We start from the raw sequence: 17,413 nt of genomic DNA on the forward strand, positions 1-17,413 counted from the left end.
GGCGATTTTATCCCCAGCACTTTATTAAGATGTCATGTCTCGTAATTAATATGAAAGAGCTCGGGAAAGGTTGGGGGGTGGGGAGGGGGGAGGGGGGGGGGGTGGGGGGGGGTTCTGATGGGGTGTGGCCAGAGCCACCCCAGCTCCTGTGCCCTCCCCACGGCAGGGCTCTGGTTCAGACGTGAGGGACGGAGTCTGTTCAGAAAGGACATGACCTCGCCGGGCTGAGGGGAGGGGGGGCTGGGGGGGGGGGGGCGGGGGGAGGGGGGGCGGCTGCATGGCCTCCCACCCGTCTGATTAGAGCTGCTGTGTTTGGAGAAGAACCACCTGCGTTCAGCAGGTCATCTGTCTGCACTGGAGTAGTGTGTGTGTGTGCGTGCGTGTGTGTGTGTGGGAGGGGGGGTGGCGGGTGGGGGGGTGGGGGTGTATATGTGCGTATGTCTGTGTCAGTCAGTCTGTGTGTGCGTGCTGTGCATGTGTGTGCTCATGTGCCAGTGCGTGTGTGTATGTGTCTGTGTGAATGTGTGTCTGTGAATATGTGTGTCTGTGAATATGTGTGAATGCACGCATGCATGCACGTGTGTGTTCCTGCTTTTCAGTGAGTTTCCCTTCTTGTGTATGTGCACATGCCTGCATGTAAGGTGAAGAATGCACAGTAATATTGAGATACAGATGTTACTCTCTCAGTGTCACTGAGCACTCTGTACATGTTAGGACTCTTCCCTGCTCAGTGTGAAGTGTCTTTTTCTGATCGTCTGTTTGTCTGTCTGTCCGACCGTCAGGATGTGTGCCGTGTTTGGAGGGATCTACTGTCTTCGGCATTCGGTCCAGTGCCTGGTACTGGACAAGGAGTCCGGACGGTAAGTACCCTAGCACCCCCCTTCCACTACACACACACACACACACACACACACACACACACACACACACTCACTTGCACACACCTGGTTCTGCTCGCTCCGCTCTCGCGGGAAGGAGGGAGAGAGAGAGAGAGAGAGAGAGAGAGAGAGTGAATACCCCCTCCATCCGTGGGGATAAAAGATGGCCCGTTTCCTGGAGCCCTTTGTTCTGGCTGTCCAATCAGGGATCAGCCTTGATTAGAAGTAATTTGTGTACGGGTCCTCCAAACAAGGAAAGTGGGCTCGGAATATAGATACGAAATTAATTTTGTGGGAGATGGAACTCCGGGCCCCGATCAGCCAAGCTCGGAAGACGGATCATTGCGAGTGCCACAGGCTGCAGCTGAGTGATGGAGCTCTCCCTTCTGGTCTTACCTCCACTAATTGATTTTCATCTGAAGACAAAAAAGCCCTCTGTTTCTGGCTTTTAAAAAATGAAGTTCATCTAAAGTCTCCGCTGATTAATCTGTGCTGATAATGCGCGTCAGTCTCGCCACAGAGACCTGTAATGAGTTTCAAAGGTGGATTGTTGTCATAAACTAGGTTAGATTAAGGGAGAGGGGGGTGGGGGGGGGTTTCGTTCGATATAGAGATTCTTTCATCTTGGCAGTGGCGACCGGGGGCTGTGCAGCGCCAGGAGACGTAACCCCCCTCCTTGCCCCCCCCCCCCCTTCTCCGTGCTCTGATCTGGAGCGTTAGGGAAAAGAGCCCCCTGGGACCCCCGATTCTGCTGGGCTGTTTCTGGGGTCCCTCTCAGAGAGGGGCAGCGTGTTCTTCACTTCTTCTTTAGCTGCGATTACTCTCTTACCAGCGCACTGTTAAGATGTTTAAAGAAAATATAAAATCAGGCTTTAAAAAACCTGTCTGTCTCACTTTTACTGATATAGAATCTCACTGGTAAAGATTTGTCTCACTCTAACTGATACAGACTGGTCTCACTATCACTGTTGGACTTATCTCACTCCAAATACTACAGACCCATGTTACTACAGACCCATATCACTCTCACTGCTACAGACCCGTATCACTCTCACTGCTCCAGACGCATATCACTCTCACTGCTACAGACTCGTCTCACTCTCACTGTTACAGACCCATATCACTCTCACTGCTACAGACCCATATCACTCTCACTGCTACAGACCCATATCACTCTCACTGCTATAGACCCATATCACTCTCTGCTACAAACCCATATCACTCTCACTGCTACACACTCATATCTCTCTCACTGCTACAGACCCATATCACTCTCACTGCTACACACGCATATCTCTCTCACTGCTATAGACCCATATCACTCTCACTGCTACAGACCCGTCTCACACTCACTGCTACAGACCCATATCACTCTCTGCTACAAACCCATATCACTCTCACTGCTACAGACCCTACACTCACTGCTACAGACCTATATCACTCTCACTGCTACAGACCCATATCACTCTCACTGCTACAGACCCATATCACTCTCACTGCTACAGACCCATATCACTCTCACTGCTACAGACCCATATCACTCTCACTGCTACAGACCCATATCACTCTCACTGCTACAGACTCATATCTCTCTCACTGCTACAGACCCATATCACTCTCACTGCTACACACGCATATCTCTCTCACTGCTATAGACCCATATCACTCTCACTGCTACAGACCCGTCTCACACTCACTGCTACAGACCCATATCACTCTCACTGCTACAGACCCATATCACTCTCACTGCTACAGACTCGTCTCACACTCACTGCTACAGACCTATATCACTCTCACTGCTACAGACTCGTCTCACTCTCACTGCTACAGACCCGTATCACTCTCACTGCTACAGACCTATATCACTCTCACTGCTACAGACCCATATCACTCTCACTGCTACAGACTCATATCACTTTCACTACTAAAGATACTTTAATGTTAAAAAGTTTTAAGGTGAAGAAATTAGTCAGGTGTCTACAAGGCAGAGTAAAAATTTTAATTCCCTTGCCATCATAAATTACCTATCCGTAATTAAACCCCCCCCAGCAGGTGTAAAGCAGTGAAATGGGTAGAGGACATGAAAAATGCAGAACTTCCAAAATCCCCCCGAGACCACCCAGGTCCTGCCCCGGGACCAGACTGGACCGGACGTAACCGGGCAGGGTTTCATCTCATCGCCGTGGCGCCAGCTGGCCGGCTTTCATTTAGTCGCCGCGACGACAGTAGGCTCAGTGTAGTTTATTCTCGCTATCAAATTCTTTATTATTCATCAGTATACTCTATAAGCAGATGAGCCGGATGTTGCCTTGAAAGTGCATCAAAGTCAGACAGTTTGAGAGGAGCGTTGTTGTGTGCAAGGTTTAGCCCTGATGGATGTGGAGAGCTGGCCATTGTTAAGGGTTATGAATAGAGTTTATGAACAGGGTTTATGAATAGTACTTACCTGCTGTAAAGCTGCCAATGGCCTTGGTGTCAGGAGGCTGTGTTCATTAGCATTATATCTGTGGGGCTGATGGGTATTGACAAGCCAGAGCATTTGTACAAACGGGTGTCCACCTGTTTGTGTGTGTGTTTGTTTGTGTGTGTGTGTGTGTGCAGGCATGCATGAATGTGTGTGTGTTCATGTGTGTGTAGGCGCATGTGTGCGTGCATTTATGTGCGTGTGTGTGTGTGTGTGTGTGTGTGTGTGTGTGCACGTATGCATGGTTGTGTGTTTGTGCACATGCGTGTGTAGGCGCATGTGTGCATGCTTGCGTGTGTGTGTGTGAGTGTGTGTGCACATGCACCTGCATGGTTGTGGTTGTGTGTGTGTGTCTGTGTGCATGCATGTGCATGGTTGTGTGTGTATGCACGTGCATGGTTTGTGTGTGCGCGCGCGCGCATTCACATGCATGGTTGTGTGTGTGTGTGTGTGCATGCGTATGCACGTGCATGGTTGTGTGTGCGCGCGCATGCACATGCATGGTTGTGTGTGTGAGTGTGTATCTATGTGTGCATGCACCAGTAGCAGTGTATATGCATTGAGTGCAAGTGGCGTATCTGTGCCTGTAGAGATGCGATTGATTATGCGTGTGGTTTGCTGCCGTGGATCCACAAGTTAATAAATCTTCATTTACATAAAGAGTGGGTGTTGTGGGGTGCGGATTATTCAGGGGTCTGTGGCTCTCCTGCTCTGCTCTTTATTGTGTTGTGAAAGTCCATTTCAAGGATGTCACCCCGAGCCCATTAGTTTGGATAATGAGCCCTATAAAGCACATTTATAACTCTTGACATAACAAGCAGACAGACTGCAGTGTTCATCCTCTCCATCTCAGCCTATGCAGGAAGGTCACTCTATCTGCCCCCTATCCCACTCTGTCTGCCCCTACACCCACCATCTGCCCACACCCCTCTGTCTGCCCCACACCCCATCAATCCCTATCCGTCTATCTGCCCCCATCTATCTGCCCTTGCACTCATCTGCTCAGGCCCACTCAATGCCCCCATCCACTCTATCTGCCCTACACTCACTCATGCCCCTATCTCCCTCTATCTGCCCCATATGCCACTCTATCTGCCTCTAGGCCCCACTCAATCTGCCCCCCTATCCCACTCTATCTGCCCCCTATCCCAATCTGTCTGGCCCTAACACCCCACTATCTGCCCCCACACCCCAGTTTATCTGCCACCATCTCACTCTGTCTGCCCCAACCCCCTAGTCTACCTACCTCCATATCAAACACATATTCCACAAAAAGTCATTTAATCCTGATGCCGTTCCTTTTTTATCTCCTCCTTCATCAGTTGTAAAGCGGTGATTGACACGTGTGGACAGCGAATTAGCTGCAGCCACTTTGTGGTGGAGGAGGGCTACCTCAGAGAGGAGCAGCGGAAAAACGTAACTTACAGGTAAGAGATGGTGGAGAGGAGTGGCTTACAGCTTAGAGGTGTGGCTTATCGGTGAGAGTCAGCAAGTCCAGTGGAGAGGGCGTGGTTTACAGCTTAGAGGTGTGGCTTATTGGTGAGAGTCAGCAAGTCCAGTGGAGAGGGCATGGTTTACAGCTTACCTTACTGGTGAGTCAGCAGGTTAGGGTGGGGTTTGTAGCTTGAAGGTGTTGCTTACTAGTGTGGGTCTGCAGGTTTGTGGAGAGGGCGGGGTTTACAGCTGGGAGGTGTGGCTTACTGGTGAGAGTCAGCAAGTCAGTGGAGAGGGCGTGGTTTACAGCTTAGGGGTGGGCCTTACTGGTGAGAGTCAGCATGTCCCCGTGGAAAGGGCGGGGTTGGGGGATGATGCGCAGGACAGTGGGAGGTGCAGGTGGAGGATGGGGAGGAGTTGGGCTTTGTTGGTGAGCGGGGTGATCTTTATAAGCAGGGGTGTAACGGTCATTGGTTTGTGTTCACAGGCAGATTTCCAGAGCCGTCCTCATCACTGACCGATCTTTGCTTCCTTCTGAATCTGAACAGCAGGTAGTAATCTCCTGTCCTATGGTTTCTCTTCAAACTTGCTATTAAAGGTTGTGTAGATACTGTAGTAACAGTGGCTTGTTGGAAGCTGTGTGTATATGAGAGAGAGAGAGAGCGGGAGGGAGAGAGAGAAAATGAACCCTGTGCTCTTCCTTCTGCAGATCTCCCTGGTTACGGTGCCCCCCCAGGAGACGGGGGGTCCTGCGGTTCAAGTTATTGAGCTCTGCTCGTCCAGCATGACGTGCATGCCAGGCACCTGTGAGTGTGCACTCGCCTTCACACGCTCTGTATACTGCATATTTAACCACTTCTCCTTTCCTCCTCATGTTACTGCTATTCATATTGCGTCTTTACCAAACTTGACTCATTTTCCTGAACACGTGAACAATGTCTACCTCTACAGCTTTCTAAACTCAACTAAGCTTATTCAAAAGCAAGACCTTTTCAGTACAAGAAAGACTAACTGGCTACATACATTCACAAACTATTATTGCATGGGAGTTGCATTCATTTGCTTTGATGTGACATCACGGTGTAGTCTGGCTTAACCTGAAGTTGCAGCTCCTGGCCTGATTCTGTCTGCTCTCACAGAACAGCACGGAATCAGTCAGTACCATAGACACTGAGTTGTCCCTGTGAACACAGGCCCAGCACAGACACAGTCCCTGTGAACACAGGCTCAGCACAGACACAGTCCCTGTGAACGCCGGCTCAGCACAGACACAGTCCCGGTGAACACAGGCCCAGCACAGACACAGTCCCTGTGAACACAGGCTCAGCACAGACCACAGTCCCTGGGAACACAGGCTCAGAACAGACACAGTCTATGTGAACACAGGCTCAGCACAGACACAGTCCCTGTGAACACAGGCTCAGCACAGACACAGTCCCTGTGAACACAGGCTCAGCACAGATATAGTCCCAGTGAACACAGACCCAGCACAGACACAGTCCCAGTGAACACAGGCTCAGCACAGACACAGTCCCAGTGAACACAGGCCCAGCACAGACACAGTCCCAGTGAACACAGGCCCAGCACAGACACAGTCCCAGTGAACACAGGCTCAGCACAGACACAGGCCCAGTGAACACAGGCCCAGCACAGACACAGGCCCACAAGCCCAGCAGGACGTCTCCAGTCTGACGGCCAGTTCCACCATTAGCCCGATGGTTATTTATTGGGATTATCATTTCCAGCAGTAGTAGTCCTGCTATTTTTACAATCGATCAGCGCACATTTGAAGCTGTGATTTAGTGGCTGATTGATCTGCGGGGTGGAGAGCAGGCTATTGCCCTTCTGCATGAAGAGGGATGTTGGGCCGGGGGTAATCAGCGGAGCGTCCTGCCTCACCGGGGGTGGGATGGAGGGGCGGGGGGGTCGAGGGGGGGGGGGGGTGATGGAGCCGCAGTGCGGCGCGGTCGCTCGCTCCTCCCGGTCCCGCCGGTAGATGGATGGCCGTGGCCCCCATAAGTAATGTAGTTCTACCTGAGTGGCTCACATGCAATCACAGCACAGTGATGAGGCTGACGGAAACACACACACAGCCCGCCACGGCAAAGACAATGATGCCATCTTTTATTACTGATGCGCGGATGAAATAAGACCCTGGTGCATGATGGATCCCGGAGCCTCAGACAGCCCTGCCCCCCCTCAACGACATCACGCTTTATGAGGACGTGTCATTGCTCCCCACCCCCCCCCCTCCTCCCGTGTCCTGTGAGGATGCAGGACACCACAGTGGGCCTCTGCTCTCCAGCTGTATCCATGGTGACCTCCCGCCATTAACGCGTCCCATACACCCGCTGTTAATCAAACCTTGTACACATTTGATGTGTTCATTGTAAATGCGGTTAATGTGCACATGCACGTGCACATGCATGCATATGCGTGTGTGGGCACGCATGCGTGTGCCACGAACACTAGGTTCGCTAGTTAATTTTTTAACAATGAAGATACTGTTAGCATCTGCTATTAGCAAAAGCAAGTATTTTCTATGTATATCACACACAGCACACATAATACATGTGTTTCTGAAATGAATATACAGCATTGACCTGTGTGGATATTTCTTAAATTCCTCCTCCTCAGTGATTTGGTGAGAGTGGTGATAAGGTTTTCCGTTAGCGAGGAGCTTCACAGATTCAGGGGGCAGGGCGGGGCCGGGCGGGGCGGGGCTTGGTGCGATGTGGGCGGGGTGCTCAGAGATGCTCAGCATACTCCAGGTTAAGCAGAGGGAAATGGAGTCATGGTGTACTCAGTGACCTGAGTTTGGCTCTTAGGCTCTTAATCTGGAGAGGCACAGCTCCATCTCTTGAGCATCCAGCAACAGCTGAGATGTGGTCCAGCCCCTTTGTGTGAGCAGCCTGGAGCAGGCCTATCGCTGCCCACCCCCCACGCCCATCCCGTCCCCAGCCTGGCCTAATTCACCACTGCAAGTCCTCTCTTTCAACCACCCCCCCACCCCCACCTGAGAGCTCTGCGGTGACAGAGCTCTGTGATGCTGCCGGAGCTCTGGGGATTTCCCAGCAGCCCCTGCTCTCCCCGCGGATCCCGCTGCCGCCACCGGCGCGCTCCATCCCGTCCCCGTCCCCCCAGCCCCGCGCGGCCCTGACTGGCTCGCTTTGAAGCCGCCGTCCCCTCTGAGGCCCCCCCCCCCCACCCCGGCCCGATTTGGAGCCCCCCATTCGGGGGACCTGTTCCCCAGACACCTCCTCCCTTCCCACGCCCCCTCTCTCTCTGCCCCGCTCAGATATGGTGCACCTCACCTGCCCCTCTTCCGGGACGGCCCAGGAGGACCTGGCGCCGCTGGTGTCCAGGCTTTTCGCAGAACCGCCCAGCGCTGAAGAAGAGGGTGAGTGAGACGCGCCTCGACTCTCACGGCACGTGCAAGGCCGTTCAGCTCAGTCAGAGAGAACACACAGTCACCACTCAAACCAGCATTCATTCACTAAAGCATTCAGAATGAGACTTTTCTGACAAACGTTCGAATTGTGAGAGACATGTATTTATTCTTCATTCATTTATTTATTTAAAAGTGGTAAGTATAGATGGCCTTGATATTTTCAATAGCATTATGTACATCCAGCATGTGTTCATAGCCAAAGCCAATTTCCAAAACTAGTGCCTTAATGGGCATTAAAAATGCATCACATTTTGAGATATAATCAGTAATCAATTTCTTATGATTGTTATTGATGGAATACCACTAATACCAATATGTGAGTGTTATTAATTTGATATGAGTTATCAAAAATAAATATGTTGGTATTGGTGTGATTGATATGAGGTATGATCAGTAATGACTGGCAGTAATGATTAATATTGACGTGATTTGAGATATTATTAGTAGCAGCAATAGTTGAAATTGAACTGATATGAGATATTATCGGTACTAAGCATGGTTGATAGTGAAGTAAAATAAGATATTATCAGTACTAAGCATGGTTGATAGTGAAGTAAAATAAGATATTATCAGGACTAAGCATGGTTGAGAATAAAGTGATATTAGACATCATCAGTACTACGCATGGTTGACAGTGAAGTAAAATAAGATATTATCAGGACTAAGCATGGTTGGTATTGAAGTTAAATAAGATATTTGGACTAAGCATGGTTGATATTGAAGTAAAATAAGATATCGTCAGCACTATGCATGGTTGATATTGAAGTGATATGAGATAAGTACTAAGCATGGTTGATATTGAAGTGAAATAAGATATTATCTGGACCAAGCGTGGTTGATATTGAAGTGATATGTAAAAGTATGACATGATGGTTGATAAATTGGGAAAGGTATAATAAATATTATTGGACAATATATGGACAGAATCAGTAATAAGTATGATTGTATTCGATGGAAGATTAACTTTATGCAAATGAGACGTTTGATTAATATGATGGAATATTAGAAATTTTCAGTGAAAACGTGTGATTAATACTGATGATATGGAGATTCAGAGTGCTGTTCTATTATCGTCAGGTGACTCCTTCTATACTATAGATTAGAGCGTGACCTCTGGTGTGACCTCCAGTTATTATTAATGATAAAAATAGTGTCTTTGCATATGTCTGAAGGGACTGAAGACCCAGTTAGTGTGAGACATGGTGTTTTTATAAACTGCAGACCAATGCGCCTCTCTCTCTCTCTCTCTCTCTTACTGTGTTGTGTTAAAGAAGCGCCTCACGGCTGCGCAGTAAAGTCCGGACTCGGTCCGGACACGCGTCTGCGCAGCAGAGTCCGAGCGCTGTCTGGACTGAGCGCTGCAGGGTCCAGGGCCGTTATATATCCATCTGTCAGCAGCGGACAGACCCCATCATCAGGGCTCTGTCATGCCAGATTAAGACCTTCTCCCCTTCTCCCCTTCGCTCTCTTCTCTTTCCTCCCTGGGCCTCCACCTTTCCCTTCACTCTTTCCTCCCCCCCTCTCTCTCTCCCCCCCTCTCCGTCCCTCCCCCTCTCCCTCTCGTTGGGAGTGTGGTGGAGAGCGGTGGGCTCCAGTGCAGCGCGACGCCTCTTTTTATCATGTGAATGAGGTAGTAGTATTTTAATTAAAATGTCAGAACAAATAGTGTGAGAGTTATTGAGGATGAATCACTACATAAGAGAAGCACTGAGGCAGAACAGGTCAAAGAGGCAGAGTCACCTGGATTACAGTGGAGGGTGGAGGGGGTGGGGGGCAGGGGGACTGAGGAGAGGAACTGTGTGAGGACAGCGGTCACAGCACAGTGGAGCACCCTGTCCTTTACAGAGCACCTGAAAACTTACACTGCACCAGTACAGATAACCTAAACACTAACATTGCATCAGAAGAGTGAACCTAAATACTAACACTGCATTAATACCGCACACCTAAACACGAACACTGCATTAATACAGAGCACCTGAAAACTTACACTGCACCAGTACAGAGAACCTCAACACTAACACTGTGTCAGTATAGAGAACCTAAGCACTAACACTGTACCAGTATAGAGCACCTAAACACTAACACTGCACCAGTATAGAGCACCTAAACACTAACACTGTGTCAGTATAGAGAACCTAAGCACTAACACTGTACCAGTATAGAGAACCTAAACACTAACACTGCACCAGTATAGAGCACCTAAACACTAACACTGCACCAGTATAGAGCACCTAAACACTAACACTGTGTCAGTGTAGAGAACCTAAGCACTAACACTGCGTTAATACAAAGCACCAAAACACAAACCTTGCATTAATACAGAGCACCTGAAAACTTACACTGCACCAGTACAGAGAACCTCAACACTAACACTGTGTCAGTATAGAGAACCTAAGCACTAACACTGTACCAGTATAGAGAACCTAAACACTAACACTGCACCAGTATAGAGCACCTAAACACTAACACTGCACCAGTATAGAGCACCTAAACACTAACACTGTCAGTGTAGAGAACCCAACACTAACACTGCGTATAGAGCACCAAACACAAACTTGCACCATACAGAGCACCTAACCTAACACTTGTCAGTGTAGAGAACCTAACACTAACACTGCGTTAATACAGACCAAACACAAACTGCATATACAGAGCACCTGAAACTTACAGCACAGTAACAGAGAACCTCACACTACACTGTGCATATAGAGAACCTAGCCTAACCTGTACCAGTATAGAGCACCTAAACACTACACTGCACCAGTATAGAGCACCTAAACACTAACACACGTTCAGATAAGAACCTAAGCACTAACACTGTACAGTATAGAGAACCTAAACATTAACACTGTCCAGTATAGAGCACCTAACACTAACACTGCACATTAATAGAGCACCTAAACGTAACCCTGTGTCAGTTAAGAGACCTAACACTAACACTGCTTAATACAAGCACCAAAACACAAACCTTGCATTAATACAGAGCACCTGAAACACTTACACTGCACATACAGTACTAACACTAACACTGTCAGTATGAGAACCTAAGCATACAGTACCAGAAGAACCTAAACACTAACACTGACAATATAGAGCACCTAAACACTAACACTGCACCAGTATAGAACCTAAACATAACACTGTGTCAGTGTAGAGAATCCTAAGCACTAACACTGCGTTAATACAAGCACCAAACCAAACCGCTTAATCAAGCACCTGAACGCTTACACTGCAGCAATGCACAGCACCTAAACTCTAATATTACGTTAATACCGAACACCTAAGCACTAACACAGCATTAATACAAAGCACTGAAACACAAACCTTGCATTCATACAGAGCACCTGAAAACTTACCCTGCACCGATATAGAGCACCTAAACGCTAGCACTGCATCAGAACAGAGAACCTAAACACTAACACTACATTAATACAGGATACCTAAACACTAACACTGCATCAATACAGAGAACCTAAACATTAACACTGTGTCAGTATAGAGAACCTAAGCACTAACACTGCATTAATACTGCACACCTAAACGGTAACCCTGCACCAGTACAGAGTACCTAATCACTAACACTGCATGAACACAGAGCAACTAAATACTAACACTGCATTAATACAGAGCACCTAAACACGAACACCGCACTATTATATAGCATCTAAACGCTAGCACTGCATCAGAACAGAGAACCTAAACACTAACACTACATTAATACAGGATACCTAAACACTAACACTGCATCAATACAGAGCACCTGAACACTAATACGACATCAGTACAGAGCACCTAAATACTAATGCTGCACCTATACAGAGCGCCTAAACACTAACAGTGCACCAATACAGGGCACCAAAACAAGAAAAGTGTACCTAAACACTAACACTGCACCAGTATAGAGCACCTAAACACTAACACTGTGTCAGTGTAGAGAATCTAAGCACTAACACTGCGTTAATACAAAGCACCAAAACACAAACCTTGCATTAATACAGAGCACCTGAACGCTTACACTGCAGCAATGCACAGCACCTAAACTCTAATATTACGTTAATACCGAACACCTAAGCACTAACACTGCATGAACACAGAGCAACTAAATACTAACACTGCATTAATACAGAGCACCTAAACACGAACACCGCACTATTATATAGCACCTAAACGCTAGCACTGCATCAGAACAGAGAACCTAAACACTAACACTACATTAATACAGGATACCTAAACATTAACACTGTGTCAGTATAGAGAACCTAAGCACTAACACTGCATTAATACAGCACACCTAAACGGTAACCCTGCACCAGTACAGAGTACCTGAACACTAACACTGCATCAATACAGATAACCTAAACATTAACACTGTGTCAGTATAGAGAACCTAAGCACTAACACTGCATTAATACAGCACACCTAAACGGTAACCCTGCACCAGTACAGAGTACCTGAACACTAACACTGCATTAATACAGAGCACCTGAACACTAATACGACATCAGTACAGAGCACCTAAATACTAATGCTGCACCTATACAGAGCGCCTAAACACTAACAGTGCACCAATACAGGGCACCAAAACAAGAAAAGTGTACCTAAACACTAACAGTGCATCAATACGAAGAACCTAAACGCTAACACTGCACCATTACAGAGAACATAAACACTAAGACTGCATCAATGCAGAGATCCTGAGCACTAACACTGCATTAAAACAGAGCAACTAAACACTGCCACTGCATCAGCAAAGTGCAGCTGAACACTAGCAATATCAGTACTAAGCAGCTGAACACCAACACTGCATCAACTCAGAGTAGCTGAACATTAACACTGCATCAGCACAGAGCAGCTGAACACTAACACCGTATCAGCACAGAGTAGCTGAACACTATCACTATCAGCACAGGGCAGCTGAATATTAACACTGCATTAGCACAGAGTAGCTGAACACTATCACTGTATCAGCACAGAGTCACTGAACACTATCACTGTATCAGCATAAAGCAGCTAAACACTAAGGCTGCATCAGCACAGAGCAGCTGAACACACAGAGCAGCTGAACACACTGAGTAGCTGAACACACAGAGTAGCTGAACACTATTCCTGTGTTGGTGCAGGGCGTGTGTGCGGTTTGTTGTACACAGTGCTGGTGAGAGCAGAGAGCAGGCCGCGCTCACTGCTCTCTCCCCAAATGAACAGAATCAGTCAGCAACCTGAGGCAGGAAAAGTAACACATATTATAATTGTGTGACATTTTGATAATGACCGTTCTGACATTTCAGACTGACACCTTTTTTTCCCCTGTCTGTTTTGGTCTCCTGCATTTTAAAGGGTAATGACACAGAGTGACAGCTTTACTGTTTAAAACCTGCGGCCTGTTCACAGCTTCAAATCCTCTTCTGTCGTTTATAGAAGGCCGCTCCAAATCCAGCTCACACACCCATCAAAGAGCAACACAAAACACACAAACTAAATGTCAGCTATCAGTGAGAATCATGTTACCTTTAGGATAAACTCATTGCTTCCTCTCACTAAAATATCTCTCCCCTCTTCTGTAATATGCACCTGCTTATTAACATACCAATAAATTCTCATTAATGTCGTGTCTTATTAAAAACAGCCTACATACATGTGCACTACGCATTTCAAATATTCCAGTTGCTTACAAGTACTTTTTCATAGATGTCTTGTAAAATACAGTATTTAGAAATACAAGGCATTTGAATGTTTAAATGTGTTTGGACATGTGTTTTTAACTTATATTAAAGTAATAGAGACTGAATGTATTTGAATTGATTCAGTAAATATTTGGCTTTATAACGTATTTAATTGTATTTTTGTATTTGTAAAAACTCTTGCGTGCTCTTTCCTTTCTTTCTAATATAAACCAGCATACTACTGAGTGGTACTACTTCAATCTTTGATTATGGTATGTACTCAGGGTATCTGTCAACTCCCCAAAAGATGTCCGTCCAGTTTTCTGAGGGAAAAAAGAAACACTGGAACCCAGATTTTTTGCCTTGTGAATTTAATTAGAAAAGGCAAATCGTCATTGCTTGCCATAACACAGGCAACCACCACTTAAGAAAAAATGTTTTGAAAATCATTTTCTTTCCTCCTTGAAGGCATGTTTTCTGGGATGTCTCCCAACTCTACGTGCAACTTGGGAGAACAAAGCAAGCAGCTGTGGTCAAAAAATGAAGCGTGGTGGCTGAACGAGTAGAATGCACCTCTAGCCCTGCGTGTTATTAAATGTCCCGACAGCAACGACCGGGGGAACAAAGACAGGCCACAAATGGGCTGGACAGAGACACAAAGAGCGAGAACGGGGCGCTGCTGCCTAGCGCTCCCAAAATCACTCGGAAAAAGTCCTGTCAGGAGTTGGCTGCAGCGCACGGGGTTTTCTGCAGCGCCGGTGCCAAGAATGATCAGAGACGGAAAGAACATTCTCCGTTTGTGTGTAGCTCATTACTAACACGAGCAATAAATAAGATTAAGTGACAACGCAGTGAATGTGTTGCTGTTCCTCAAGATGAACGTAATGAAAAATGAATGAAAATGAGGTAGTCTGGCAGTGTCATACTTTATAACTTCATGCATTTCACTATTTGAGTTTTAAGGTGGACCTTGTTCTGAGGGGGGAGAGGGGTTGCCTGTTAATTTGCTGTAATTTAAATAGTGAATCACTATATGTAGCTGAATTAGGATACAGTTGCCTATTTCTACCCTTTAGTTCTGCAGCTTAATATATTAAGAATTGTGTACACTCAGTTCAGGTGAGCTGGTTGTGTGTTGGTGCAGGTGAGCTGGTTGTGTTTTGGTGTCGGTGAACTGGTTGTGTTTGTTCAGGTGAGCTGGTTGTGTTTTGGTGCAGGTGAGCTGGTTGTGTTTTGGTGCAGGTGAGCTGGTTGTGTTTTGGTGCAGGTGAGCTGGTTGTGTTTTGGTGCAGGTGAGCTGGTTGTGTTTTGGTGCAGGTGAGCTGGTTGTGTTTTGGTGCAGGTGAGCTGGTTGTGTTTTGGTGCAGGTGAGCTGGTTGTGTTTTGGTGCAGGTGAGCTGGTTGTGTTTTGGTGCAGGTGAGCTGGTTGTGTTTTGGTGCAGGTGAGCTGATTGTGTTTTGGTGCAGGTGAGCTGGTTGTGTGTTGGTGCAGGTGAGCTGGTTGTGTGTTGGTGCAGGTGAGCTGGTTGTGTTTTGGTGCAGGTGAGCTGGTTGTGTTCTAGTTCAGGTGAGCTGGTTGTGTTTTGGTGCAGGTGAGCTGGTTGTGTTTTGGTGCAGGTGAGCTGGTTGTGTTTTGGTGCAGGTGAGCTGGTTGTGTTTTGGTGCACGTGAGCTGGTTGTGTTTTGGTGCAGGTGAGCTGGTTGTGTTTTGGTGCAGGTGAGCTGGTTGTGTTTTGGTGCAGGTGAGCTGGTTGTGTTTTGGTGCAGATGAGCTGGTTGTGTATGGTGCAGGTGAGCTGGTTGTGTGTTGGTGCAGGTGAGCTGGTTGTGTTTTGGTGCAGGTGAGCTGGTTGTGTTTTGGTGTAGGCGAGGTGATTGTGTTCTGGCTCTGCTTGGTGTATTCAGTCTCCTGACAGTGTGATGCTGTGTGTTCCAGGCGAGGTGGACGGTGAGAAGCCGGTGCTCTTGTGGGCTCTGTACTTCAACATGAGAGACTCTTCAGGCGTGGACAGGAGCAGCTACAGCCTGCCCAGCAATGTGTACCCGTGCACAGGCCCGGACCCTGCGCTGGGGAGCGACAACGCCATCGCACTGGTGCGTGTGCTTTCCTCACACTGTAAACCACTCTGCTGCGTTAGCGGTGGGTCTGTTAGCACGCTGTACGTACTGAGCGGTGTTTCTCTCTGTCTGCCTTCCCTGCAGGCTGAGGCCGTGTTCCAGCAGCTCCTCCCAGACGAAGAGTTCTGCCCTCCTGCCCCCAATCCAGAGGACATCGTGTACGACGGGGAGGGGCCTCAAGGGGAGGGGGCCGGCTTTGGAGAGCCCGTCCAACCAGTTAGGGATGGGGGGCAGGGGGAGGGTGAAGCTCGGGGTGAGGGTGATGGGAAGGAGGAGCAAAAGTCGGAGTCAGAGCAGGACAATGAGGGATCGCAGATGGGCGTGGCTGCGGAAGACCCGCCTCCTGCTCCTCCCACTGAAGAATAGCCTGCCCCTCCCCTCTGTGACCACATCCTGTGCTCCAAGCCCTGCCCCTTCCATATTCAGTAGTGTAGTTTCTCAGAGCTTCAGTTTACTTCTCCAGAAAGCCTTATCTGTACAGCGCCTTCCCTGATGAAGCCTGGCAGTGTGTGAGAATGTATCCAACACGCCCTCCTGTACACATTCTGTGCTCAGGCTGAGTGCCGGCATCTCCTCTCTCTGTCATAGGGACAGACAGGGTGATGCGCTACAGTGTTGTCTGGACAGAAAAGCAGCCATTTTGGATCTAATGAACACGCATTCCTTTTTTTTCTTTGTGGCTGTTTCTGCAGTACCAGGGCTTCAGGCTCTCTCCTCCGTTCCTTAACACACAACTTGCATACGCACACGCGCACACACACACACAGACATACACACGCGCACAGACACACACAAGCGCACAATTCACTTTGTAACTGTGGGGTTCTTTGGCTTTTTATTGCAGAAGTAAAACAGTTTATTAGGGACTGGAACATATCCCCCAATATATCGCCTGTCAGAGTTTCCCTGCCTTACCAGTTACCCCATGCACCCCATCACCCCTACTAACCACACTGCACTATCCGTCTCCCCTGTGCTGTGCACTCCGATACATGACTGCACTGCCTATGCCCCACTGTGCGGTCTGCACTGTGTTACCCAGCTGTGCTATCAGTATTCCGCTAACCCGCTAACGCTCTGTCTGACCCGTGCTGTGCTTTTCAGCACGAACGTGTCATTTCAGGACCAGAGGGTCCCCAGGATCCCCCCCCCCCACAACGCTGCAGCTGAGTGCCATTTTACCACCTATTTACAGTATCAGAATACAGCCAGCTCTTCATCCTATATCGGTCTGTACTGTATTGTGCTTTATTTATTATCGGATTTTATTATCGTCGTATTTACCATTGTGATGATTCCATTTTGCATTTAAACTGGATGACAATAAATATCTAATGGCTTGCATCATTTCGGTGTCTGAAGGTAGATTGGTGTTTTCAGTTCAATGTGCGCTTGTGTTTCAACT

General features: G+C 47.9%; 1 protein-coding gene and 1 long non-coding RNA gene across 5 annotated transcripts in view; one reads left to right on the forward strand and one right to left on the reverse strand.

Annotated features, from left to right (window-relative positions):
• The window catches only part of chm (CHM Rab escort protein), a 44,744-nt gene extending 27,389 nt beyond the window's left edge, over positions 1–17,355 (forward strand). For all 3 annotated transcript variants that reach the window (XM_064349353.1, XM_064349352.1, XM_064349351.1), the window contains 7 exons: positions 783–860; positions 4,665–4,769; positions 5,264–5,327; positions 5,486–5,582; positions 8,075–8,176; positions 15,827–15,984; positions 16,093–17,355. In XM_064349353.1, the coding sequence (XP_064205423.1) occupies positions 783–860; positions 4,665–4,769; positions 5,264–5,327; positions 5,486–5,582; positions 8,075–8,176; positions 15,827–15,984; positions 16,093–16,374 (886 nt within the window). In that variant the 3' untranslated portion in view covers positions 16,375–17,355. The remainder of the gene's footprint in view (positions 1–782; positions 861–4,664; positions 4,770–5,263; positions 5,328–5,485; positions 5,583–8,074; positions 8,177–15,826; positions 15,985–16,092) is intronic.
• LOC135262380 (uncharacterized) lies at positions 11,805–12,727 on the reverse strand. Of its 2 annotated transcripts, XR_010332198.1 has the most exons (4): positions 12,690–12,727; positions 12,338–12,393; positions 11,959–12,022; positions 11,805–11,894 (listed from the first exon to the last, which is right to left on the reverse strand). It is a non-coding gene; the product is annotated as an uncharacterized LOC135262380 (long non-coding RNA). The 2 variants fall into 2 exon arrangements; XR_010332197.1 differs by lacking the exon at positions 12,690–12,727 and having other exon boundaries at positions 12,338–12,431.
• Positions 17,356–17,413: the final 58 nt, after the last annotated feature.

This window comes from Anguilla rostrata, chromosome 9, assembly GCF_018555375.3.
Source record: "Anguilla rostrata isolate EN2019 chromosome 9, ASM1855537v3, whole genome shotgun sequence".
Lineage (NCBI taxonomy): Eukaryota > Metazoa > Chordata > Actinopteri > Anguilliformes > Anguillidae > Anguilla > Anguilla rostrata.